This window comes from Calidris pugnax, unplaced genomic scaffold (assembly GCF_001431845.1).
Source record: "Calidris pugnax isolate Ruff unplaced genomic scaffold, ASM143184v1 scaffold63, whole genome shotgun sequence".
NCBI lineage: Eukaryota > Metazoa > Chordata > Aves > Charadriiformes > Scolopacidae > Calidris > Calidris pugnax.
Genome location: NW_015090852.1, coordinates 7387649 through 7407584, shown reverse-complemented (window position 1 = coordinate 7407584; position 19936 = coordinate 7387649). Strand labels below are relative to the sequence as shown.

General features: G+C 37.6%; 1 protein-coding gene across 2 annotated transcripts in view; it reads right to left on the bottom strand.

The window, feature by feature from the left end:
• Positions 1 to 3012: 3012 nt before the first annotated feature.
• Positions 3013 to 19936, bottom strand: part of NEK7 (NIMA-related kinase 7) — a 66732-nt gene continuing 49808 nt past the window's right edge. The window contains exons 9-11 of one of the 2 annotated variants that reach the window (XR_001412229.1): positions 19312 to 19337; positions 17835 to 17948; positions 10877 to 11014 (exon numbers count right to left, since the gene is read on the bottom strand). Coding sequence is in view for 1 of the 2 variants with exons in the window: in XM_014943485.1 (XP_014798971.1) it covers positions 10904 to 11014; positions 17835 to 17948 (225 nt within the window). In the remaining variant the exon portion in view is untranslated. Of the gene's footprint in view, positions 11015 to 17834; positions 17949 to 19311; positions 19338 to 19936 lie in introns of both variants that reach the window. The other variant, XM_014943485.1, reaches the window with a different exon arrangement.

Below are 19936 nucleotides of genomic sequence, written 5' to 3'. Positions count from 1 at the left end.
CTTACAGAAAAGAAATATAAATCATTGATTGCAAAATATATGCAAAGTTCTCGTAGCACACCGCATTAGAATACCTAAGTTGTTTCTATAAAAGCTTGTGTCAAGTTTTGAGAGCTATTAATGCTGTTTAAGGAAAAACATTTAAGACTGCAAACAGAAAATGGGAAGAATATGGCATCTATGAGTAGCATGTTCCATTTCATGGAAATTAACTGAATGTCACCTGTTTCTACTCATTTGGGACCATTGTCATCAACTTCTGCACTCTCAGAGAATGAAAAATAAAGCAATTTTCAAATAAAATATGGTTTTGTAAACAGATTCCTTCGCATCGTAAACATTTCATTACTAATTAGGCAGAACTTTTTTGTAAAAAGTGCTATAGCTCAAAAGAATCACCACCCTTTTGCATCCTAACAGCTTTAAAAGCTGACAGCTTTCCAAGTACTGCATTGGTGGAGTTCCACAAGGTCTTCTTGGGACTTGTGACCCTGTGAGGGATGGCCGAATGTAACAGCCACAGAACGCCAACAACAGTTAGGGGTCAACTACAGCATCCTTTGCCCTTCTAGCTGGAGCTGACAATTCACCTCGAACTGCCCACTGCTTCTAAAAACTCCAGGCAAGTGGGTCATTTCTTCCAATTGGTTATCCCCAGAGAGAAGTAAGAGATGGGGGAGGAAATGCTGTGGCCCAGAGGCCCCGTGCCGGCGGTTGGATCAATGGCCAGTGTCAGCAGGCTTCCATTTAATGATGCTCAAACCAGCGCCAGCCTCGCTAACGGCCACACACCACTGATACCCACACACAGGAAACAGGGTCCTGGAAAGGCCAAATAATTGCCTCATTTTGCACTATGTGGAATTTTTTTTTTATTTTTAAAGGTATACGCCTTCCATTTTATGTTTATAGGAATAGCCCTTAGGTTTTAAAGAAGAAAACATGTTCACGTTCCCAACAGTGCAATGTGACAGTCGAGGGCAGCGAGTGGCAAGTACCTCCGTGTGACTACAGGTCAACTTACAAACGTTTCCTATAAAGAAGCATGCAGCATTTTGTAAGCCTTGCTAATATGTATATATAAGTGTATATGAAATTATTATTCCATATCTATGGAACAATTTTATAATAATTTAAAGTGAGACACATTTGGCAAGCAAAACCAAAACCCATCAAAAAATAACAACGAATGAAAAAAACCACACCACAGAATAAAAAGCAAAAACAAGACAGGGCAACCCTTGTCCTATTTCTGCGATTATACAAGAACCGAGTTGTCAAAGTCATCTCCATATCCATGTAAGCTCTGGAGTGGAACAACTAAATTACAGAAACAAGATGACTGTACAGAGTTCTTCAAATTACTGACTAGCTATTATTTTTGGATATTCCATGCAAACTACCTACAAACACTCTGCCACCTGAGGCAGGATGATTCAGCCAGACCGTGATTTAACCCCCAAACACACCGTACAGTTCTCTCAGCTAAAGAAGGGACAAGCAGCCTTTCCTTTGAGTACAGCCTAGTCCGTGCTGCAGCTGGAGACCCCGTATGTCCAAAGCCTATCACAGAGGCCACAGCATTAAAACCACTCTCCACAATAATAATGTTTTAAGACCCCTTCCTTCCCTGCAAACTCTAAAAATTTTTAAAGTGGTCCCCAGAAAGCTACCTTATGTCTGTCTAGCAGAGCTTCTGCCTTGGAAGAATTCCCTTCCAGCTACAATTGAAGCATTACAGCTGGTCAGACAGGGCTCAAGAACAAGTCCTTCTTTGGGGGGTTGAAATCAGTGCAGTTGGCTCTTCCTATGCTTCTGAAAACAAACTTTGAGTTCCTCCTATCCAGTGAGCAAAAATATAGCAGGAAGAATTTTAGTACTAACAGATCACAGTATGGAGAAATCATACTCTAAAATAACTATCTGCTTTAGAATAAGCAACAAAAATCATCCGCACGTTGAAGCCTGCAAAGTTAAATTACCTTGTAAGATACTCTTCCACAAGAGCAAAAGCTTTGAATCATTTGCAAATCCTGCTTTATTTTTTAAACTTTTGAATTATATTAAGCCATTACGAATGAATGAAAGTCAGAAGAAATGCTACCATGCTGGGCTTGATGTCCATCAAGAGATGTGTGTTCACACAGTACCTCTAACGTCCCCGTTTCCCAGTGTCCCAGGCTCTGACCTACACGGCTGGTGCTGGCAAGAGGAGGGAGCAGCATGTGCAGCTCCACCCCGTGCCAGGACCTGCTTGGAAGTGAAGGCTACAGGAGCCACACTCGGCCACCACGTCCCCCACCGCCTGCGCTGCACTAATGCAGAGTGAGGCAGACAAAGGACCCCCAGCTGCCAGACAGCCCGGGCAGCTGCACAGCCCACCAGCAGCTCCAGGGAAACACATGCCTTGGAAAAGCTCCGCTACAAAAATGATACGCAGCCACCACCACCCTGCCAGATCAGTAACCCTTAAATGATATTTTATGAGATCCAAGAAATTATTCTTGGTTTAAAGGAAATTGTCTCATAAGACTGAATTTCTGTCAAATTTGCAACTGAATCTATTTGTCACGTTATTTGCTTCCAAAAAGTTTGCGGTCAGAAGCTTCCGATTTTGAGTTCTCATTTAACACATGGGAAAATTTACCAAAACCAACTACTGCTCTGAAAACTACACACACAAACCCCCTCGCGTCACTTTCCTCCTCAAATCTCAGTTTTGATATATCTCTCTAGGCAAGTTTCCATCAGCACACGCAAGTTTAAGTGCAGAGTTCCCATAACCACCAGTTATTCTGATGCACGTTCACTTCTCTCCCATCCCATCCCCGGTGGTAAGCTACCTTCCTCGAGGGAGGCTCCAGAAGACAGAAATGCAAAGTTATGTTCAGGATCCTGACTTCCCCACTTCACCAAGGCAGGCAGAACTGTGGTTCTGCCAGGAAACATCTAGGAGATTTAAAAGGTAACAATTGAGAACATCCAGGCCATAAACACCACAGAACTTTTAAATCGAGTTTAACTGCCAAAGATTTTATTTTACACTCAAGGAGTAAATTAATATAGTGGACACGTCATACAGGATACAGAAGAACCACATGAACATATTTATTCACTTGCAACAACGGTTTCAGAAAATTAAACATCCTAAGTTGGCTGCTTGTTTCACCATTTGACTTACCTTTTCTGCAACGCAAAACGCACTTGAGGAGCGGCAAGAGAACAAACAACGGCCATTATTTCTAATTTCAGAGTTTCTAACTGAACACAAGGAAAAGAAGGTTTACAGTGAAGCCGCTACAGTGAGCGGGCTGCCCAGAGAAGCTGCATAATCTCTATCCCCAGAGGTTGTCAGGATCCAACTGGCTGAAGCCCCGAGCCCTGGTCTGAATTCTGCACTGACTCTGCTCTCAGCAGGAGGTTGGGCTAGAGACCTCTCCCAAGGCTTCCAACCTGAACAATTCTACAATTTGATCCAAGCACAATCAGCAGCCAAATTCAAACAAATCAATAAACACTTCCCTTCTTTCCCTCTCCCAACAAAATCTTACCAGAAAATGCAATACTCATCCGTAATGATCACCTTTAGAACAATCAGCATGACTGAAATTAAAGAAACAACCAGCAAATGAAGAGTACAGAAGAGTTCCATCACTGCACATTAAAAGGCAAACTAACAGCCTTTGCATGATTTAAAATTCTCTTTGTAACAGCAAACACAGTTTTAATGCCAAACGTGTAAAGAGCAATAAGCTGCTGTATAACAATACCAAAGATCTTCCTAGTCATTTTTAAAAATTCACACTGAGAAAGGACACACCAGGAACATAAGCGGGATAGCATCAACATTTTAGTTTCCACATTTCTACCAGCCCTTGATACTCTGGCAGTGCCGTGCCACCAGCAAGTGCTCCAGGAACACCACAGAATGAGGAGCTGGGAAGTGGAGAGTAGGCAGGGAACCCCAGAACATCTCTGCTCTATCCCAGGGAACATTTCTGTTGTTGGGATTTAAAGCACAACTATCAGGAAGGACTCAAAGCACCTAATTTCTTAATTTATTTTTATTTCCATATGAACAGAAGATTTCTATTAGACAAAAGGTACAAGGCCTCCACCCATCATTAAGGCAGTTGCAGAAGAACAAATTAACTAATGGCACGACATGGTACAAACTGGCAACAAATAACAAACACAAAACCTGAAAAATACTGTAAAAGTCTTTGTTTTGTGCCAAAAGAAACTGATCCTCTGCAATAAAAGAATTACTCTGGTGCAAATAAACAGTGATTAAACATGTGTATATCCACACACACCAAACAATCTCACATCCAGCTCTACATCCCCCAGTCCCGAACCCCCAAACTTCTCAGTTTTATGAAGAATTTTCCTTCTCAATCTCAACATATATGTGAGGATAATCATGAGCAGTCAAAAATCAGATCATCTGATCAACACTGAACCTCTGCACAATGAAGTCTTCCAAATCTGAATACCTGCTAAAACTGGGAAGAAACCATGCCACAGAAAACCATGCCGTCCACCATGAAGGCTGATCTGATTTGGCTTTAAATTATGGTAACGTGGATAGAGTAGGACAGTACAGAGCTCAGTTCTAGACCTACAGGACAAATAGATGCTTAGCTGTTGATAAGAACTCTTAGTATTCCTGCAAGTATACCAGCTGTCTCATTTGCAGCTGGCTCAACTGCACTACACTACCCTACAGTGTGAAATAGCAAATATTCATTTAGGCAAGATACAGAAGGCAGCAAGTAAGAGAAGCCAGTGCAAGAGCAGGACAGTAACAAAACAGACAGTTGTGCCCAACACTCTGGATCCAGCCAGTGAAGCTCCTAAGCACATTCTTATTTCAAGCAATAGTAAAATCAAGTTGCTACAACAGAAAACAACTGTTAGCTGTATGTGCAGAAAAGAGACAAGACAAAGTTACATACAAATTTTTTTGCCCTTAATTTCTTTGTGTATTTACTGTATCTGAAGCGGTAAAAAATGAAATCAAGACCCAAATTCACAGACTTTTGAAGTACTTGGGGGAATACAATCTACTCTAGCTCTATAGTCCTGAAATAAGACCAAATCTGCGGGACTCAAGTGTCTTAAAAGAAACCAAAACAAATAGTAATTTGGTGGAATTCCTTCTCCAGCACATGAAACAGCTAAAGCCCAAAGCCAGTAGTTTAGTCCTGTCAATTTTGGTACTTTGAAGGGAGAAAAGAAGTCAAAATGACACAGAGGTTAAAACAGTGAAGATAAAAGATAAGAAAGAACACAGATAGTGAAGAGGGCTGGAATCTGCTAGTACTAACTTTGAGACATTTGATGCACAGGCATGGGAGAAGTGTCAGAGATAGAAAGGTTGTGGCCCTGGAAAATAGTCAAGTAAAGTTGTCAGAGATGTTAGAAAATAGGAATAAAAATTAGATCTTTGAATCTGAACAGGTCTGAGACTTCAGCTGGATACTCAAGGAATCATCTGGAGAGAGAACTATGGGAGAACCAGTCTGGAGAAGGAAGCACTGGATTTTTCAGGCATTCAAATTAAAGTGTAAAGCCAAAAAAATTGAAAGTCAATTGGAGGGAGGATGTTCAGGTACATGAAATTAGGGGATGACAATGGAAAATAAAGGGCAAAGTATTAAAAAAGAGAACCAGTTAGGATGACAGCTGCTATCCCCTTCAAGACAACAGGAAAGAGAAGCTTGGTTGCTAGTGAAGAAAATAAGAAGGGGAATAAAAGAGGAAGAAATCATTCAATGAAAGGAGAGAGACATAAAAGGGGCAAACTTATATAGTTATGAGGCAGCAAAGTCTAATTCAGAAACCAATCCTGAGGTGCAGAACAATTTTGAAAAAGATCTCATCATGCAAAATCAGGATTGGTTTTGAAGACACATTTTGTATCAAGATTGAATGGAGAACTAAAACTAACAGCAAATCTGCAAGCAAGCTCAATAAGAAAAAAAGAAAAGGGGGGATAAAAGTGATTAAAAAGTCCATTTGAAAGGAGAATTAAAAGAGGTAAGGCAGAGTTAAGTCCAAACCTGTGTTGTGCTGACACCCTCTTCAGAGACATTTGGAAAGGTGGGAACGGAAATTAAGAAATTACAAGAAAAATGTCTGGGGAGAGAAATGGAGACAGGGCAATGTGAGAAGCAACCAAAGAAACCACGTATAGAGAAGCAGATAGAAATGAAAATAAAGACCAGTGAGTCAAAGGAAGCGAGGCCACTGAAGGAAGGAGGCAGTTGAGAAGAGTAAAGGAGTCAGAAAGGTTAATAGACCGGAGATCCCAAAAGGAGTGAGTGACAGGGTAGAGGAGAGAGACAGACAGATACGCTGAAAGAGAGCAGGTAGTGATCAGAGGAAGGGAATTTAGAAATGAGAGATAATAAAGTGAACAGTATTTAGTAAAGACAAGGTCATGGGAATGATTGAGGCAGTGAGAAAATCTGCCTAAAACTAGGAATCAAAGGCATCGCTCTGGAAAAACAGTTAAGAACAATGGAGTTAAGTGCTTACCAGAGGAAAAAAATAGGACTTGCCCATGGTAAGGGTTAAAATTTGAGACGACAGAAATGGGCTGAGTTTAGCAAGGTTACAAAGAAAGAAGTAAACTAATGGCCACTACAAAAACTAGACACAGAGGACTAAAAATCAGGAAAAGGGCAGAGAAGACAATGGGACAGATGAAGCAGAAGCAGTGGAAGACAGGAATCGTAGGACTTCAGACGTGAATATGAAAGGAAAACAGTTTTTTAAAAGCATCAACTGAATAACAAGGTTCAAGTAAGAGAATAAAGTTTGGAAAAGAACCTTAAAAATCTAATATTTGAGTCACGTTTGGAAAGTATCACCCTGCTGGGTTATGTCCAGTGCCTGTACTTCCTTCCTTGGGTGATCTTGGCGGAAAGGTTTAATTATTCACCCAAACCAAACCAGAGATCAGAAATTCAAAAGACCAGCACTGCCACTGGCTAGATGATGCGGGGACATAGCAGGGTTGCAAAAACTTCTGACTGTCAAAGAAGTATTAAAAGTGATGGATTTGAACTCTGCTATCCAGCACCTTTACGTCCCGATTAAACTAACTCTCCACAAAGCAAGACTTAAAGGCCTTCGTTGACTCTCCCTCACATCAACCTCCTGTTCCTAAGAAAGCTCAAATACCTGACACAGCACTCTCCACCAGCATTCAAATTCAGCCATTAAGATTCTCATCTCACTGTGTTAACAGTGAAATCAGAGATTAAGTGGACAGATCGTTGAAAACAGACATCACTGTGATTCTGGGTCCCGTTCAGAGATATCTGAGAACCACTGGCATAAGAAGTCCTTCCCCATTTCCAAGCCTCTGTCAAGAATTTCAGTCTATGGCTTTCTTAATCATGAGCATGAATAAAACACCAGCCTTCTCAGACACTTCTAATAGTGCATTTCATCTTCCGGTATATTGGCATGTTTTTAAAGTTTCTGTTCATTACAAAAAGCCACCATACTTGGCCTGCTCGTACAATTGGTAGCTGGATCATTAGAGTGCAACAGAAGAGGGGGAAAAAACACATTATTCCCTGCTACAAAACTAGTGACATACAGAAGGTATAAAAAGCGAGCCAAGTACATAATTTCTATATACCTTACTGATTACTATTTACTCATGTATGTATATGAACTTCACTCAAAATTATTGAAATTACATAAAAACCAGCCTACCTATAAACAAGAGCTCACAGGACTGGGGTCATAACAGGGAGGTCTTCTTATGCCTTTCAGACATTTTCACACAGTTTGAAAATAATGTTATATTTGTTTTAAATTTTAGATAAAAACGCTCTTTTGGGTTATTCATGAATATATCTGATGTAGCATTTTTAGATAAATTTTTGACAAATAATACAAAAAAAGATTTTTTGAATATACTGTCTTTTGTTACAGTCAAGAAAACGCATGCATTATCATCTACTGGAAGCAGTAAACAGTCCACAAGATAGGTAGCATCTACTGTAACATATATATATCTGTAACAAAAAAGTTTGAGAAAAATATATAAACACTATAGTTTTTACATTGTATTCAATATCTGCATGTTTTATTTCTATTAGATTACTGCACAGCAGGGGAGCTTTCAGGACAAGACAAAGATTTTTATGCAATGTCATTCAAAGCACAAAGTTTACTCGTGAAGCAAGTTAATACTTTAGCATTACTGAAATAAAAGGAGGAACTAGTCAGACATTTTGGTTAAAAATGTAACACGTTCTTTTTAAAGAAAATAAACATGTAATGCCTTAGCTTAAAATAAATAGTGCCAAATGTCACCATCAACGACATACGAAAACTAGAACGGTGTTTTATAAAAGAAAATATTTTATAAGCGTGTAGCACACATGGGAGTGTCGTAACAGACTTACTATTTTTACGTTACCAGGTGCTTTACTTAGGGGATAGATTCAACAATCCCCAGTTACATAAACAATTCTATTAACCCATATAGGCTCCTTAATAATTAAGTTTGGTACCAGAGTCATCTGTACCATTCATTTTACAAATTTTAAAATAAGAACAGCTTTTTCTTTTCCTCAGCACAAGATTTAATCATAAATACGAAACACAACAATAAAAAGAATTAAATGCTTAAGTATGCACATTTGCTAACTGCTACATGATTTCTTTACTTAATATATACTACCAGACAGGATGATAAACAAAAAACAATCTATTGTTGGTTTCTTTCAGGAAAAGTTCAATACTTGATGCATAATATTAAATGCAAATTACCTGTGTTGAGTTTTTTTTAATGATTTCTAAATGTTCTAGTATATTTCAGAAAAAAATAAAAACCTGGTTTGACTACTTGTGCATTTTAAGAGCTAATCCTGGCAGTCAAGCACATATTGTGCTGCCTTTTCCAATATAAACCATTTCGTTCTATGGCATATGAACTACTGCTATAGAATATAACCATCATTTTTAAAATTCAATAATCAGATAATAAATGAAAACAAACAGAGGTTGTTAGACACAAACCAAGGTTTCTCAAATACTTCTTCCCTACAAATTGTTTCACTGAAATCCTACAAGATAAAGTATACACAGAAGCTAGAAGGAAAACTAAGGATTCATCCTACAAAATCTGGGAACAAAAATGAAAAAAAAAATGTATTAAGATAAGCTGATGATCTGACACATACTATTTAAAAACTCCTGTATTTTGCCAAACACAATTTCCATAGTATTGGTAGTTTTAAAAAATACAAAATAAGAAACCCCCCCAATCTAGCTTGAGCATTTCATTCACAAACTCCACAGCTGGATTTTTATTCTTTGAGCATTGTACCAAACCAAAAATTGAAGCTGCATAGAGAAACAAACAAACAAAAAAAAATCTGAGTGTGCAGGGAACTGGCTGCATCTACAACCTACATGTGTATGTACACAGTGCTGCTTTTATTTAAAGTAACTTCTTTTTACTCACATAAGGAAAAAGATTTAACTGACCATAACAGCTTCGTAACAGTTTCATTGGTAAAAATTATGTTTTGACAGTTCTGAATAAAAAGTTCAGTCTTGAAACTCAGAAACTGAAAGAAATTTCAGTCCATCCTCCATTTTTACCACATTTAAAAACAAGACACCTTCCTTAACAATAAAAATATTATTTAAGCATACCTGAAAAGTTACTAAGGTCTAAAAAAATATTCTGAATTTCCTTTTCAGCTAATAAAGTATTTGTAAGACATTTTGCATGTATATTTATTTCCCAAATGAAGAAGTGGCACCTTTCTCTTCAATATAAAATCTAAAATTTACTTTTGCTAAATATAAAACTAATTCTCAGAATACAGCATACAAAATGAGATATCCATGAATAACACATTTTGTGTTATACTACACTGTTATATCTTTTCCAAAAAGTTTCTGTATTTAAAAAAGAAAAATTTAAATACACTGTAAGGTTATTCAAATTATTTTAAACACAAAAATCTACAAACAGTGGCATATACATAAACAGTTGGGAAGTTGTAACTTAAAGATCACGTCTTTTAATCTGACCTTCTCATAAACACTAGCCTCAAAAGAACCCTATTTGCTACAAGAAGCATCTGCATGGTTTTAAGACTTAACTATGCAGACTCCTATTGCCCCAGGGCAGTGCTGCACAAGTCTATTGAAAATGATCAGATCGCAGAATCAACACCTTAAATTTTCCCAGAAAACCTCCAACAAATGTTTTATGCGCATTATGACAGAATATGAAAAGAAAAAAGGATGTTACAAAAATTTCAGCGTGATAATTTTTCCATCATGTTTGGCAAGCAGAGAACTAACCCGATCACCTGTCTACTCTGAATGCTGAGAGCTGCAAACTACAATTTAATATAAAATACAATAACCTTCTATAATAATTATGTCCCTCTTAGAACAAAGATTAAAATAAAGTTAACTGTGCTGATTCATACTTTCCATAAATTACTAAAAAGGTGAGAGATTCAGACATTTTGCTTCTGGATAATAAGCCTAATATCTGTATCATGTGCAAAAGTGCAACTGTGGTTTAGAACTGAGGCCCAACCCAACACGATTTTGTTATTAAAGAAAATCTACTTGAACCCACTTAACATGGAAAACGGTGGTTCTTGGTATCTTTTAAAGTTATGCTTTACATACTTGAACCTGTTGTAAAACTGCAAGTTAGTAAAAAATACAAAAAAATAGAAACAAACAGAAAACAAAAAAGCTCGTATATAAATTGGTTTACAATTCAAAGCACAACAGTAAGCTTCAAACAATTACATATCAGTAACACACAAACAAAGAGGTGGGATGATTTTCTTAAAATACTTGGTTATTTCTGCTTTCTTCTTCACGATCAGAGGGCTGTTCAGCTGCTGGCAGTGTGTGCGTGCATACGTTTCGCCACATCGTAGACGTAGGTCACGTCTGGTCGCTTCTCTGGATCTGGGTTGATGCACATATTAACTAATTGTCGCAGCTAGGAAAGGAAAATATACATGTAAGAAAGCCAACGACTCTGTCAGTTAGTATCAGTACATTATCAAATTCAAATTAGTAAGCACGGCAAAAAATAAGCCAAAATAGCAGCTCTGCATAAACACACACACTCTGCCCTCCATCTCTTGACACAGACTGCAGGCAGTTTTCTGCAAGCAGGTATGCAAGGACTTACATTTTTGTACTGTTGTCCAGAAAAACAGATGAACAGATTTCAGTTCTAATCCTTTTAACGTACAATTTTAGACATGCATTTAGTCTCATTATACATCATTTAAATGAAAATTCCTCTGCTTTTGGAGGGCTATGCCTGCAAACTGCAGAAAGCTGAAACTCACCCTGAGCAGGTAAATTGGGACTGCCTGCTCCTTCTCTCCCAATACAGGGGTTAGCCAGCAATAAACGGCACTGCTGTGTGACAGGTTCCAACAAACAAAAGGCAGTGACTCTCCTCAGAGCACTGCTAATCTGCAGAACCTCCTCGAGCTAGAGGGTACCGGTACACACACATTCAAGAAAGGAACTAACAAATTAAACTCACTGAGGGCTATTTAATATAGAGTCCACCTTTGACTGAGGAAATCCCTGAACTTAAAACTGGAAGCTGGGAAAGTATTTTGGGGAAGTATCACATGCTGGCCCTGTTACTCCACTTGCCCAATGTTGGAGATGTGATTCTGACCAAAGTAACCTTTGGTCAATGTCCCAATATCTATTCTTAGGATTAGATCACTGAGTTTTTTCTTTATAGAGAGAAGCACATAATTTACAAATATGTTCATGTAAGCCTCTGTCTGGGAATAAACAAACTGCTATGATTAGAAAAGCCCATGTTTCCACAGGCATCATAATTTATCGGGCCTTCATAGTGCACATATTCAGCAGAAGCAATGCCAAAGAGCTTCTACACCACTTGGATGCTTCTCATTGCCTCCACAAACTGGTGGAACAGTGCAGGTTTTTCTTCCTCTGTTGATATGCTTAAGAATTTATGACATTAGAACTTAATACATTGTCTGGATAACCCTCTGATGGGACATCTACTTTGACTTGTGTGCATCTCCTAAGCATTTTGCAACATGGTGACTCATTAAAATGTTTACCATCCTTTACAAAAGCAACTTAACCAACTCTGAAGCTCTTCCTTTATGCTTTTTACTAGCTTTGCCAAATCCTCATGGATGTCCTAATAGCATGGGGGGGACACAACAAACAAAAAAAACCACCTTGCCATCCACCTTTCCATGGCAATATGTCAAATTTGTTTCAGGTTCAGTCTGCCTCCCAGTACTATTAGGTATGATTATTAAAAAAATTGCAACTAACACAGAGCAGCCTCATCACCATGATTATTCAAAAGTAACATAGATTGCATATTCAAATCTGCCATCAGAGAGTTTCTTTCCTGCTTTTATAAGACGACCAAGAAGGATTTTAAATTATAATTATAATCCTTTCACTTTTTAGAAGAGTAAGTGAAATGCAAGGGAATAAGAAGTTAAATAAGAAATATTACATACCACTATTTAAAACTTTGTCTGTTAGCCCTTGCAGAATACACTGTAAATTGTATACAATATACAGGTTTCCCATATTCAACAATACAAAAGCTATGTCACTAGACATCCCTTTCTTTAGCAAGAATAGCTTAATATTTAAAAATGAGATCATTAATTCTGAAGATAGTGGTCAGATTGCTGGATTAAAACAGAACATTAAATCAAAATAATCTGTAACAGACTTGCTATTTGAATCTTAAATATGCTAAATGTATCTTGAGTAATGGAGTTATAAAAGACATCATATTGCTTCTGGCAGCCAATAAATAAAATACAATACCACTGACAGGAAAAACTATTAGCCTGTAATAATCCCCAATCGTTTGGGGAATAGAATGCTGGAAATCATGAAGTACTGTAAGAAATAATAATTGCCAACATGTAATACAAATATGCAAAGCAAAACAATCTCCTGTAGAAGAAGCAGGTGGGACACAGTATAAGCAACAGGCACAATGTACTAGTGGAGGTGAGCAGCTTGCTGTGCAGCGCCTCTGACAGCCTGCACAGAATACAGGTAAGACTGAAGAACATCCAAAAACCCCAAGCCTGAAATCAGACTCAAACAGGCAAACATTCTATAAAGAGAACACAAGTGTAATTTATCTGGAGAATATGACATCAAATCTTGTATGTATACATTTATCTTTCTCTGTGAAAACTTCCATCTGTTCAATAGAACTGCATACAGTAAATAAAGTCTTAGTAAAAGAACTCAAAGGATTGAAATTGCTAAAGTTATCATCAGAGGGGAAACAGAATATTCTTTCCCCTCTTTTTACCAGGTGCATATCAGTAACTTCATTGTAGGTTACTCCAGCAGAAGTAGACCTTCAAGAAATTTACCTGTGAAAAGCATAAGCAGCCTTGTTTACCTCCAGCAGGCTATTTCATGTCTTGTCAATCCTGGCCTGTGGGTAACTCTGACTTCGTTGTCTAAACTGCACTTTGTCATCTTAAAATCAATTATCAAACTTTTTGCTAAGTCATTAAACAGGAAGCCTGTCTTGAGAGTTATTTTGTTACTTGCTACAGTATATTAGGATTCAAAGCTTCAATAACGTGGCCAAGAAGACTCAATGCTTAGAAAGAGACTGTAGAAAAATGGCATCATTACTCAAAAGTACACGTAAGGCTTTAGGTTCTATTAATCCTGTAAGTACACTTGCAAAATCCATTCACACACACAGTGTCTTGACTGGTGGATTTTTGCAGCTTCTGATTTTTCACTCTAACCAAAATGTGTATGTAGCTACTATTGTTAGGATGCAAGAAAGGATCTACAAGAATATCTTCATCGTAAGGGACGGGCACTGAATCAGTTTACTCAAAAATTCTCTTCCCAACATAGTGCAAGAGGTGAGGTCAATTAGTGAGAAACCTTAACTATTACTGTTAACAAAATAAACCACAGAGTCATAGATCTCTTCTGGCTATGAGTCATACCACTGATATGTTGGTCACTGCTATTAGTGCAAAACTTCCCTCCCCAATCCAGAATCTCTGCTGTATGGCAGGAATGCTGAGCTGACTATGCTTGGGACACTGCACAATGATGTACAGACTCCTGAGTCATTTCAAAATCCTTGACCTCTTTATAAGCCTTGCTACTGAAGAGCAAACTTTTGAGAGAAAATGGATTAATTTTGCTATATGGAATGAAAACAGTTACATAGGAAGATAGCCTTTCAGGACTGGAACTGGGACCATGTTGGATGCTAATACTTGATTATAGCACTATTCCTTTAACTCCTACAGGAATATCCATTTCAACAAACCCAAAATCCATTTGTCAACCCCTTTAGTATTAGTAAAATTTCTGATGTAGCAGAAGAGCCTGACAGTACCATGGGTAGAAGCACTGGGATTCTAAAGTCAGGCTCTCAAAAAAAAAAAAAAAATTGCTCTACTTCTAATATCTGGCACAGACTGGCCAACAGGCAGAGAAGATTTAGGACTGAGCTGGAGGGACCTCCTGTTGAATCCCCAAGCTGTAAACTTCTTCAGCTGCTTATTGTTCTTAACCTCCTCTGTGCACTTAGCACAATGACTGTCTTTAGCCTGGAGCTTAGCCTGACACTGGAGCAGTGGGACACACTTTCTTTAACTTTAGCAGGTTTTTCAGCTATGAAATAAATAATTATCACTCAAGTCAGGAGGAGGGGGGAGGAAGACAGAACTATGACAGGCGAGTACTTGGCATTGTTAACCAGAGAGACCAAGAGAGAAATTTTCATATAGGAAAATGTGGATGGGAAAGAAAACCCACAAACACTTCTTAGTCTGAATAGCAGACCTTCTTTAAGTCCTTCTTCAGTGTTGTTCTCAAGCCCTTCTGCTGGCAATTAACACCACCATTCTACACCTGCACATCTGGGTAGGAAGTGGCTATGGACTTCAGAAGTAGTACACCTCAATCAAAGGGGAAGATTGAAAAGCTTCATCTGTCATGAAAGCAACATGATACTAATATTGGCTGTCAGGATTTTAAGAGTGCTGACTGGGGGTTGCAAGGGAGTCCTAGCTTTGAATTCCCTAAAGCAAAACAGCTTTCAGTAAATGCTGAGTACTCAGCCTGAATAACAGAAGTTCTTCAGGAATATTCAAAAAACGAGATATCCAAAGTTGTTAAACATTGGAAAATCTTGGCTTATGACTCTACTGTTGAAGCAATGGTTTGTGAAAATGCATCTTAGACTATTTGGAATTCTAATTGAAGGTTTTAAAAAAATTATCCATCTGTCCATGTATCTTAAGGTACATCTTTCTGTCACACTATTTTCTGATCATACAGATGTGGTACACTACTAAAAGGTCATTCTTATAGAGAGTACAAAATTTAGAAAAACTGTGACATCTTATAACTCATTAGAACTTACAAAAAGTTTCTCTAAAAAGCACTTGTATTTTGTAATGATAGTATTTATACTTCTATATTAGAGGATGCATAGATCAACACCCAGTGAAATTTTTCTTTCAGAAAATTCTTTGTTCTAAAACATGAAATGGGTTCTACTGTTCAGTGATTCCCAATCTTTACTACTCACTGAGTGTGCTTCCAACCTGATTAAAGGTTCGATATCTAGATTTCCAGTACAGTTGAAACATTTAGGACAGTGTCCTAATATGACAGATAATGCTTTTGTTTCAATTTTTTTACCATTCATTATTTTTTCCATACAAGTTAAAAAAAAAAAAAAAGGTACATTTTGGTGCAATAGCATATCTATTTTTCCATGTACCTTAGCGAAGACACAAGTCTTTGTATCAGAACATTAAAAAATGTTCATATTACAGTCTCCATAGTTGATTACATCTTTTAAGTAACTATTTTCATACCTATCTTTATACCTATCATAGCTCTGATTCTGTCATATTTTAAAATAACTTGTTTATTTTGAAAATAACGGTTTATCCAAGGTGCAGAAGTATGTGTCTGCTTTGAAATAAAGAAAATGTAACGTGTTGTGCTTTGCATCTTTTTTCAATAGTAGAAACTATACAGGTATAAGTAAAAGGTGGAATCTCTTTCCCCATCCAAACTCTCAGACCTTCTATCTGGGCCAGACTTTGATATTTGCCCCTTGGCTGGGAATCCGCGTATCCAACTTCACACTTAGCTGCAGTGAAGTAGCCCTGCAGGCAGGCCAACTTCAACGAACCACTAGTGGTATCATCATTAAAATCCTGCTGAAGGTCACCATGGAAACCGCCTGCTGAGGCTTCGCTGCTGCACTCGGCATCTCCTAATCAGCTACCATGTGAAATGCAAATTCAGACAGTCTGAAAATTAGTCAAGAAGAATAGAGGATGAGGATGCAGATATGTGAAATATTCATGCGCTTCATGGAAAAAGGAAGACAGCATGAATGACACAACAAAGAACGGCCCCTGACATTCTTGCTATCATTTTGCATTATTGTTCACACCCTACTGTATTTCCAGGCCTCCAGTTTTGAAGTTGGTTATATGAACTGCCATATTTATAGTCTACAATAAATAATAATTAAAAACGACCCAGGGAAAATGACTAATTGGAAAACCCACAAAGAGGTATAGCGCATAAATTACATCCTTTGTAACGTCACTGAATTATCTTTTTAAGTCCAATTTTTTTAGTAAAAAGGGAAAAATTGCCACTATAAATACTAAACAAAACAAAATACTGGGCAGTAATCTTTTATTAATAGTCCAATCACTGTCTTTGAATGTAGAAAAAAAATGAAGGTTCAGAATTACAGCCCCTACTCTATAACTGAAACTGCACAACGCTTTATGTTTATTAAAAGTATCTCAGTGCTCGTGTTTATTTGCGTTTTCGAAGTAATCTTTAATTCATGTAAGCTGAATTCAATTAGAATTGGTTACTAATATGTGTTCTTTGGTTTACAGCTTCTATCAGTTTGCCCTATTCTTTTCAAAGTGGGAAAGTATTTCAAAACTGGCATCTCAGAACATTAACAAGCAAACATTTCTATTTTTTTCATTCTGTTACTTTAACTAAGAAAAATATTTAATTTATCTTATTTAGTTTCTTTTCATTTTAGAGCTTAAAAAAATCAAGTATCCCCCCCTTAAATGCATTAATGACAGTAAAGAACTGTTACCTATCAGCTTACAACAAACACGGCTGCGATACGCAGGAGTATATTGTTCAAATTCAATTATATTACGTCTGCCTGTAATTCTCTGAAATTTACTATTAGTGTTGTCAAGAACCACTTCCTTGCAAATGAACTGCAGTTCAATTGTATCAAATGGCACATCGCAGTTTTATAATGCAGACAAATGGGAACTAAACAATTCATTTTTACTAGTGAGCTACATTATATCTATTTTAATGCAAGCCCCTAGAGAAACAAGGCTAGTGCACTAATTTACTGTGCAACATAAACTTGTAGAGTTGTGCTTTTAGAAAAGTATACTACAGTTGTAAGATTCAATCCCATTCTGGCACGTAGAACATATTGTGCATTCTGGGAAACATTTTGTCATACTTGCAAGGAAGCTCAATGAAACTAAAAAGCTAACAGTATGAGGTTTCCATCATTAACCCCCCAAAATGTAAAACCGTATCAGAGGCTGGTTTTGACAACAACATTTGAGCGAGTTCAACAAGCAAACTTTATTTATGGGCATAACCTGCAACTAACAAAAATCACACAAGTTCCTTTACCTCCCTGGAAGTGTGCCAGCTTACATAAACTGAGGATCTAGCCCATGAATAGGAAAATTACTTACTTCCTCTGAGTAGTGATCTGAAGGGAGAGGTGGGTAGTCACACTGTTCTATCTTCTTGCATAGGGAGTACAAGTTCATTTTATCACCATAAAAGGGACTCTGCAGTGCAGCCATCTGTTTAAAGAAAATGTACAGTTTTCTTTTGGTTTTAAGTAAACTTGTTTGGTCATAAAATCTGCAATACTAACAAATCAAAAGTGATTTTTAACAACTTTCAATTCCCTGCTCAGAAGTGTCACAACACAATGCCTAAAATAGAAGTTCCAAAACTATTACTGAAACCAGTGTGCGTACTTATTCTGTGGTATACAGTCATACCTGTCACAATCCTTAGATTGCAGTATTTCAATTGTACACCATAAGAGTTATTAATAGAGTATTAGAAAAATTGAGTAGTATCTGATACTGCTGTGAGCTTGGAGGGTCCTTCCACCACAAGGGAGACAAGAAAATATAAAAAACCAAAATCCACAATGTGATTATCCTCTGAAGACCTTTTTGAAAAAAATGTGATTTATTTGAAATCACTATCTGATCTAAAGCACTGTATGGTGAAAATGCCGGATAGCAGCAGTAGACTTTATAACCTTCCATAGCTAATACTAGACTTCGATAAAGTTGGCTTTTTAAAGAAAGAAAACTAAAAGTAATGTCAATACCAATCCCAAACCCAGAAACTTCGTAATTCAGTATGTTATTTCAAAATACTATTTAAAAAAAAATTACCCAAAATGTCACCAGAAGTGCAGAACTGGGACCCATGTCTGTATTTTACAACTGAAATACTTAATTAAGAATATCCGTTGGAAAGCATTTAAATAAATGATCATCTTAAGACCAGCACTAGTAAACCTACGCTTTATTTCCAGAAAACCTTACAACTTGACATTTAAGGTGGAAACAAATACTACGGTTAGCAGGATTACAAATTTAAAAATTCATTTAAAACCTCTCCATTCTGTTCAAAGCCTTCTAAGTCTTTGAACCGCAGCAGCACGAACGCTGCTTTGAGCGCAGCGCTGCCCCAAAGTCAGTCACCCTTTTCTACATGTGCTAATAAGTTTGATTTTGGAAGGACAATGTGTACATTCCCCAGACAGGCAGAGTGTGTGTGAAACACGCTAGTCCATGCTGTGCTACTCAGTGAGCTTCAGCAGGGACAGGACAAGCTGAAAATGGCTCTCATCTGTCTTGTGGTCTTCCAGATAGCAGCTTAACTCTTTCACGTCTAAGTTCCGATATCACTGGGGGGAAATGTGTGAAGAGAATTAAGGAAATTCTCTTACATTTACTTTATACCGATAAAACCGCTCTCAAATAATTCAGTACTTTTTTCATATTACCTTCAAGTAAGAATAAATCATTTTAGAGCTCCCAAAACAAATACCATGCTACATTTCCATCCCACACAACTCCCAAAAATTCTGTATTACCGAAACGACGTTAATTTTTGGATTTACATGACATTGTCTCTTACCTTAAAAAGCATGTTAAAAATGCAAGCTGAATACCAAAAAAAGAAAAGAAAAAAAATAAGAAAAATCAACTGCAGGGTCTGTACGCATGCAGAAATTCTAAATAAATTCACAGATACTCATTTTCGTACTCTAGGTGTTCATTAAAAAGTACTTTTGTTTGAATGCTGCGGAGTGTTAAAAAAATTCTGAATGTCCCCTAAGGAGTTAAAACAGGAATACTATATTTTCATGCATCTCCTGCTTTGACAGATGAAAAATGTCAACTGTCCTGTTTTTATTTTCAAGCTTTTGCACTATTCATCTGGTTCATTAGTGCATCTCGCTGCTGCCCCTGACAGCTGCTCGCCCTCTCCTCCCAGCAGCTGAATTTTTCAGGCTAATTTGATCCTCCACACTGAGACGATCGCTAGAATGATTGACTTGCTCCCTGACCTCCAGGGTCTGACTTTCCTGATTAGTATTCTGGGGGTGTCTGAGGGACGAAAGCCCACTGTCTGTCTTCGGGGCTGGTGGCAGCTCTCTCTCTCTCTTTTTTTTTTTCCCCTCTTTTTTTTTTTATGCTCTGGTTTCTCCTTAGTCACATCTACAGTCTGTGTTTGAGTATGTTCCTTTCTTCTATCTAGT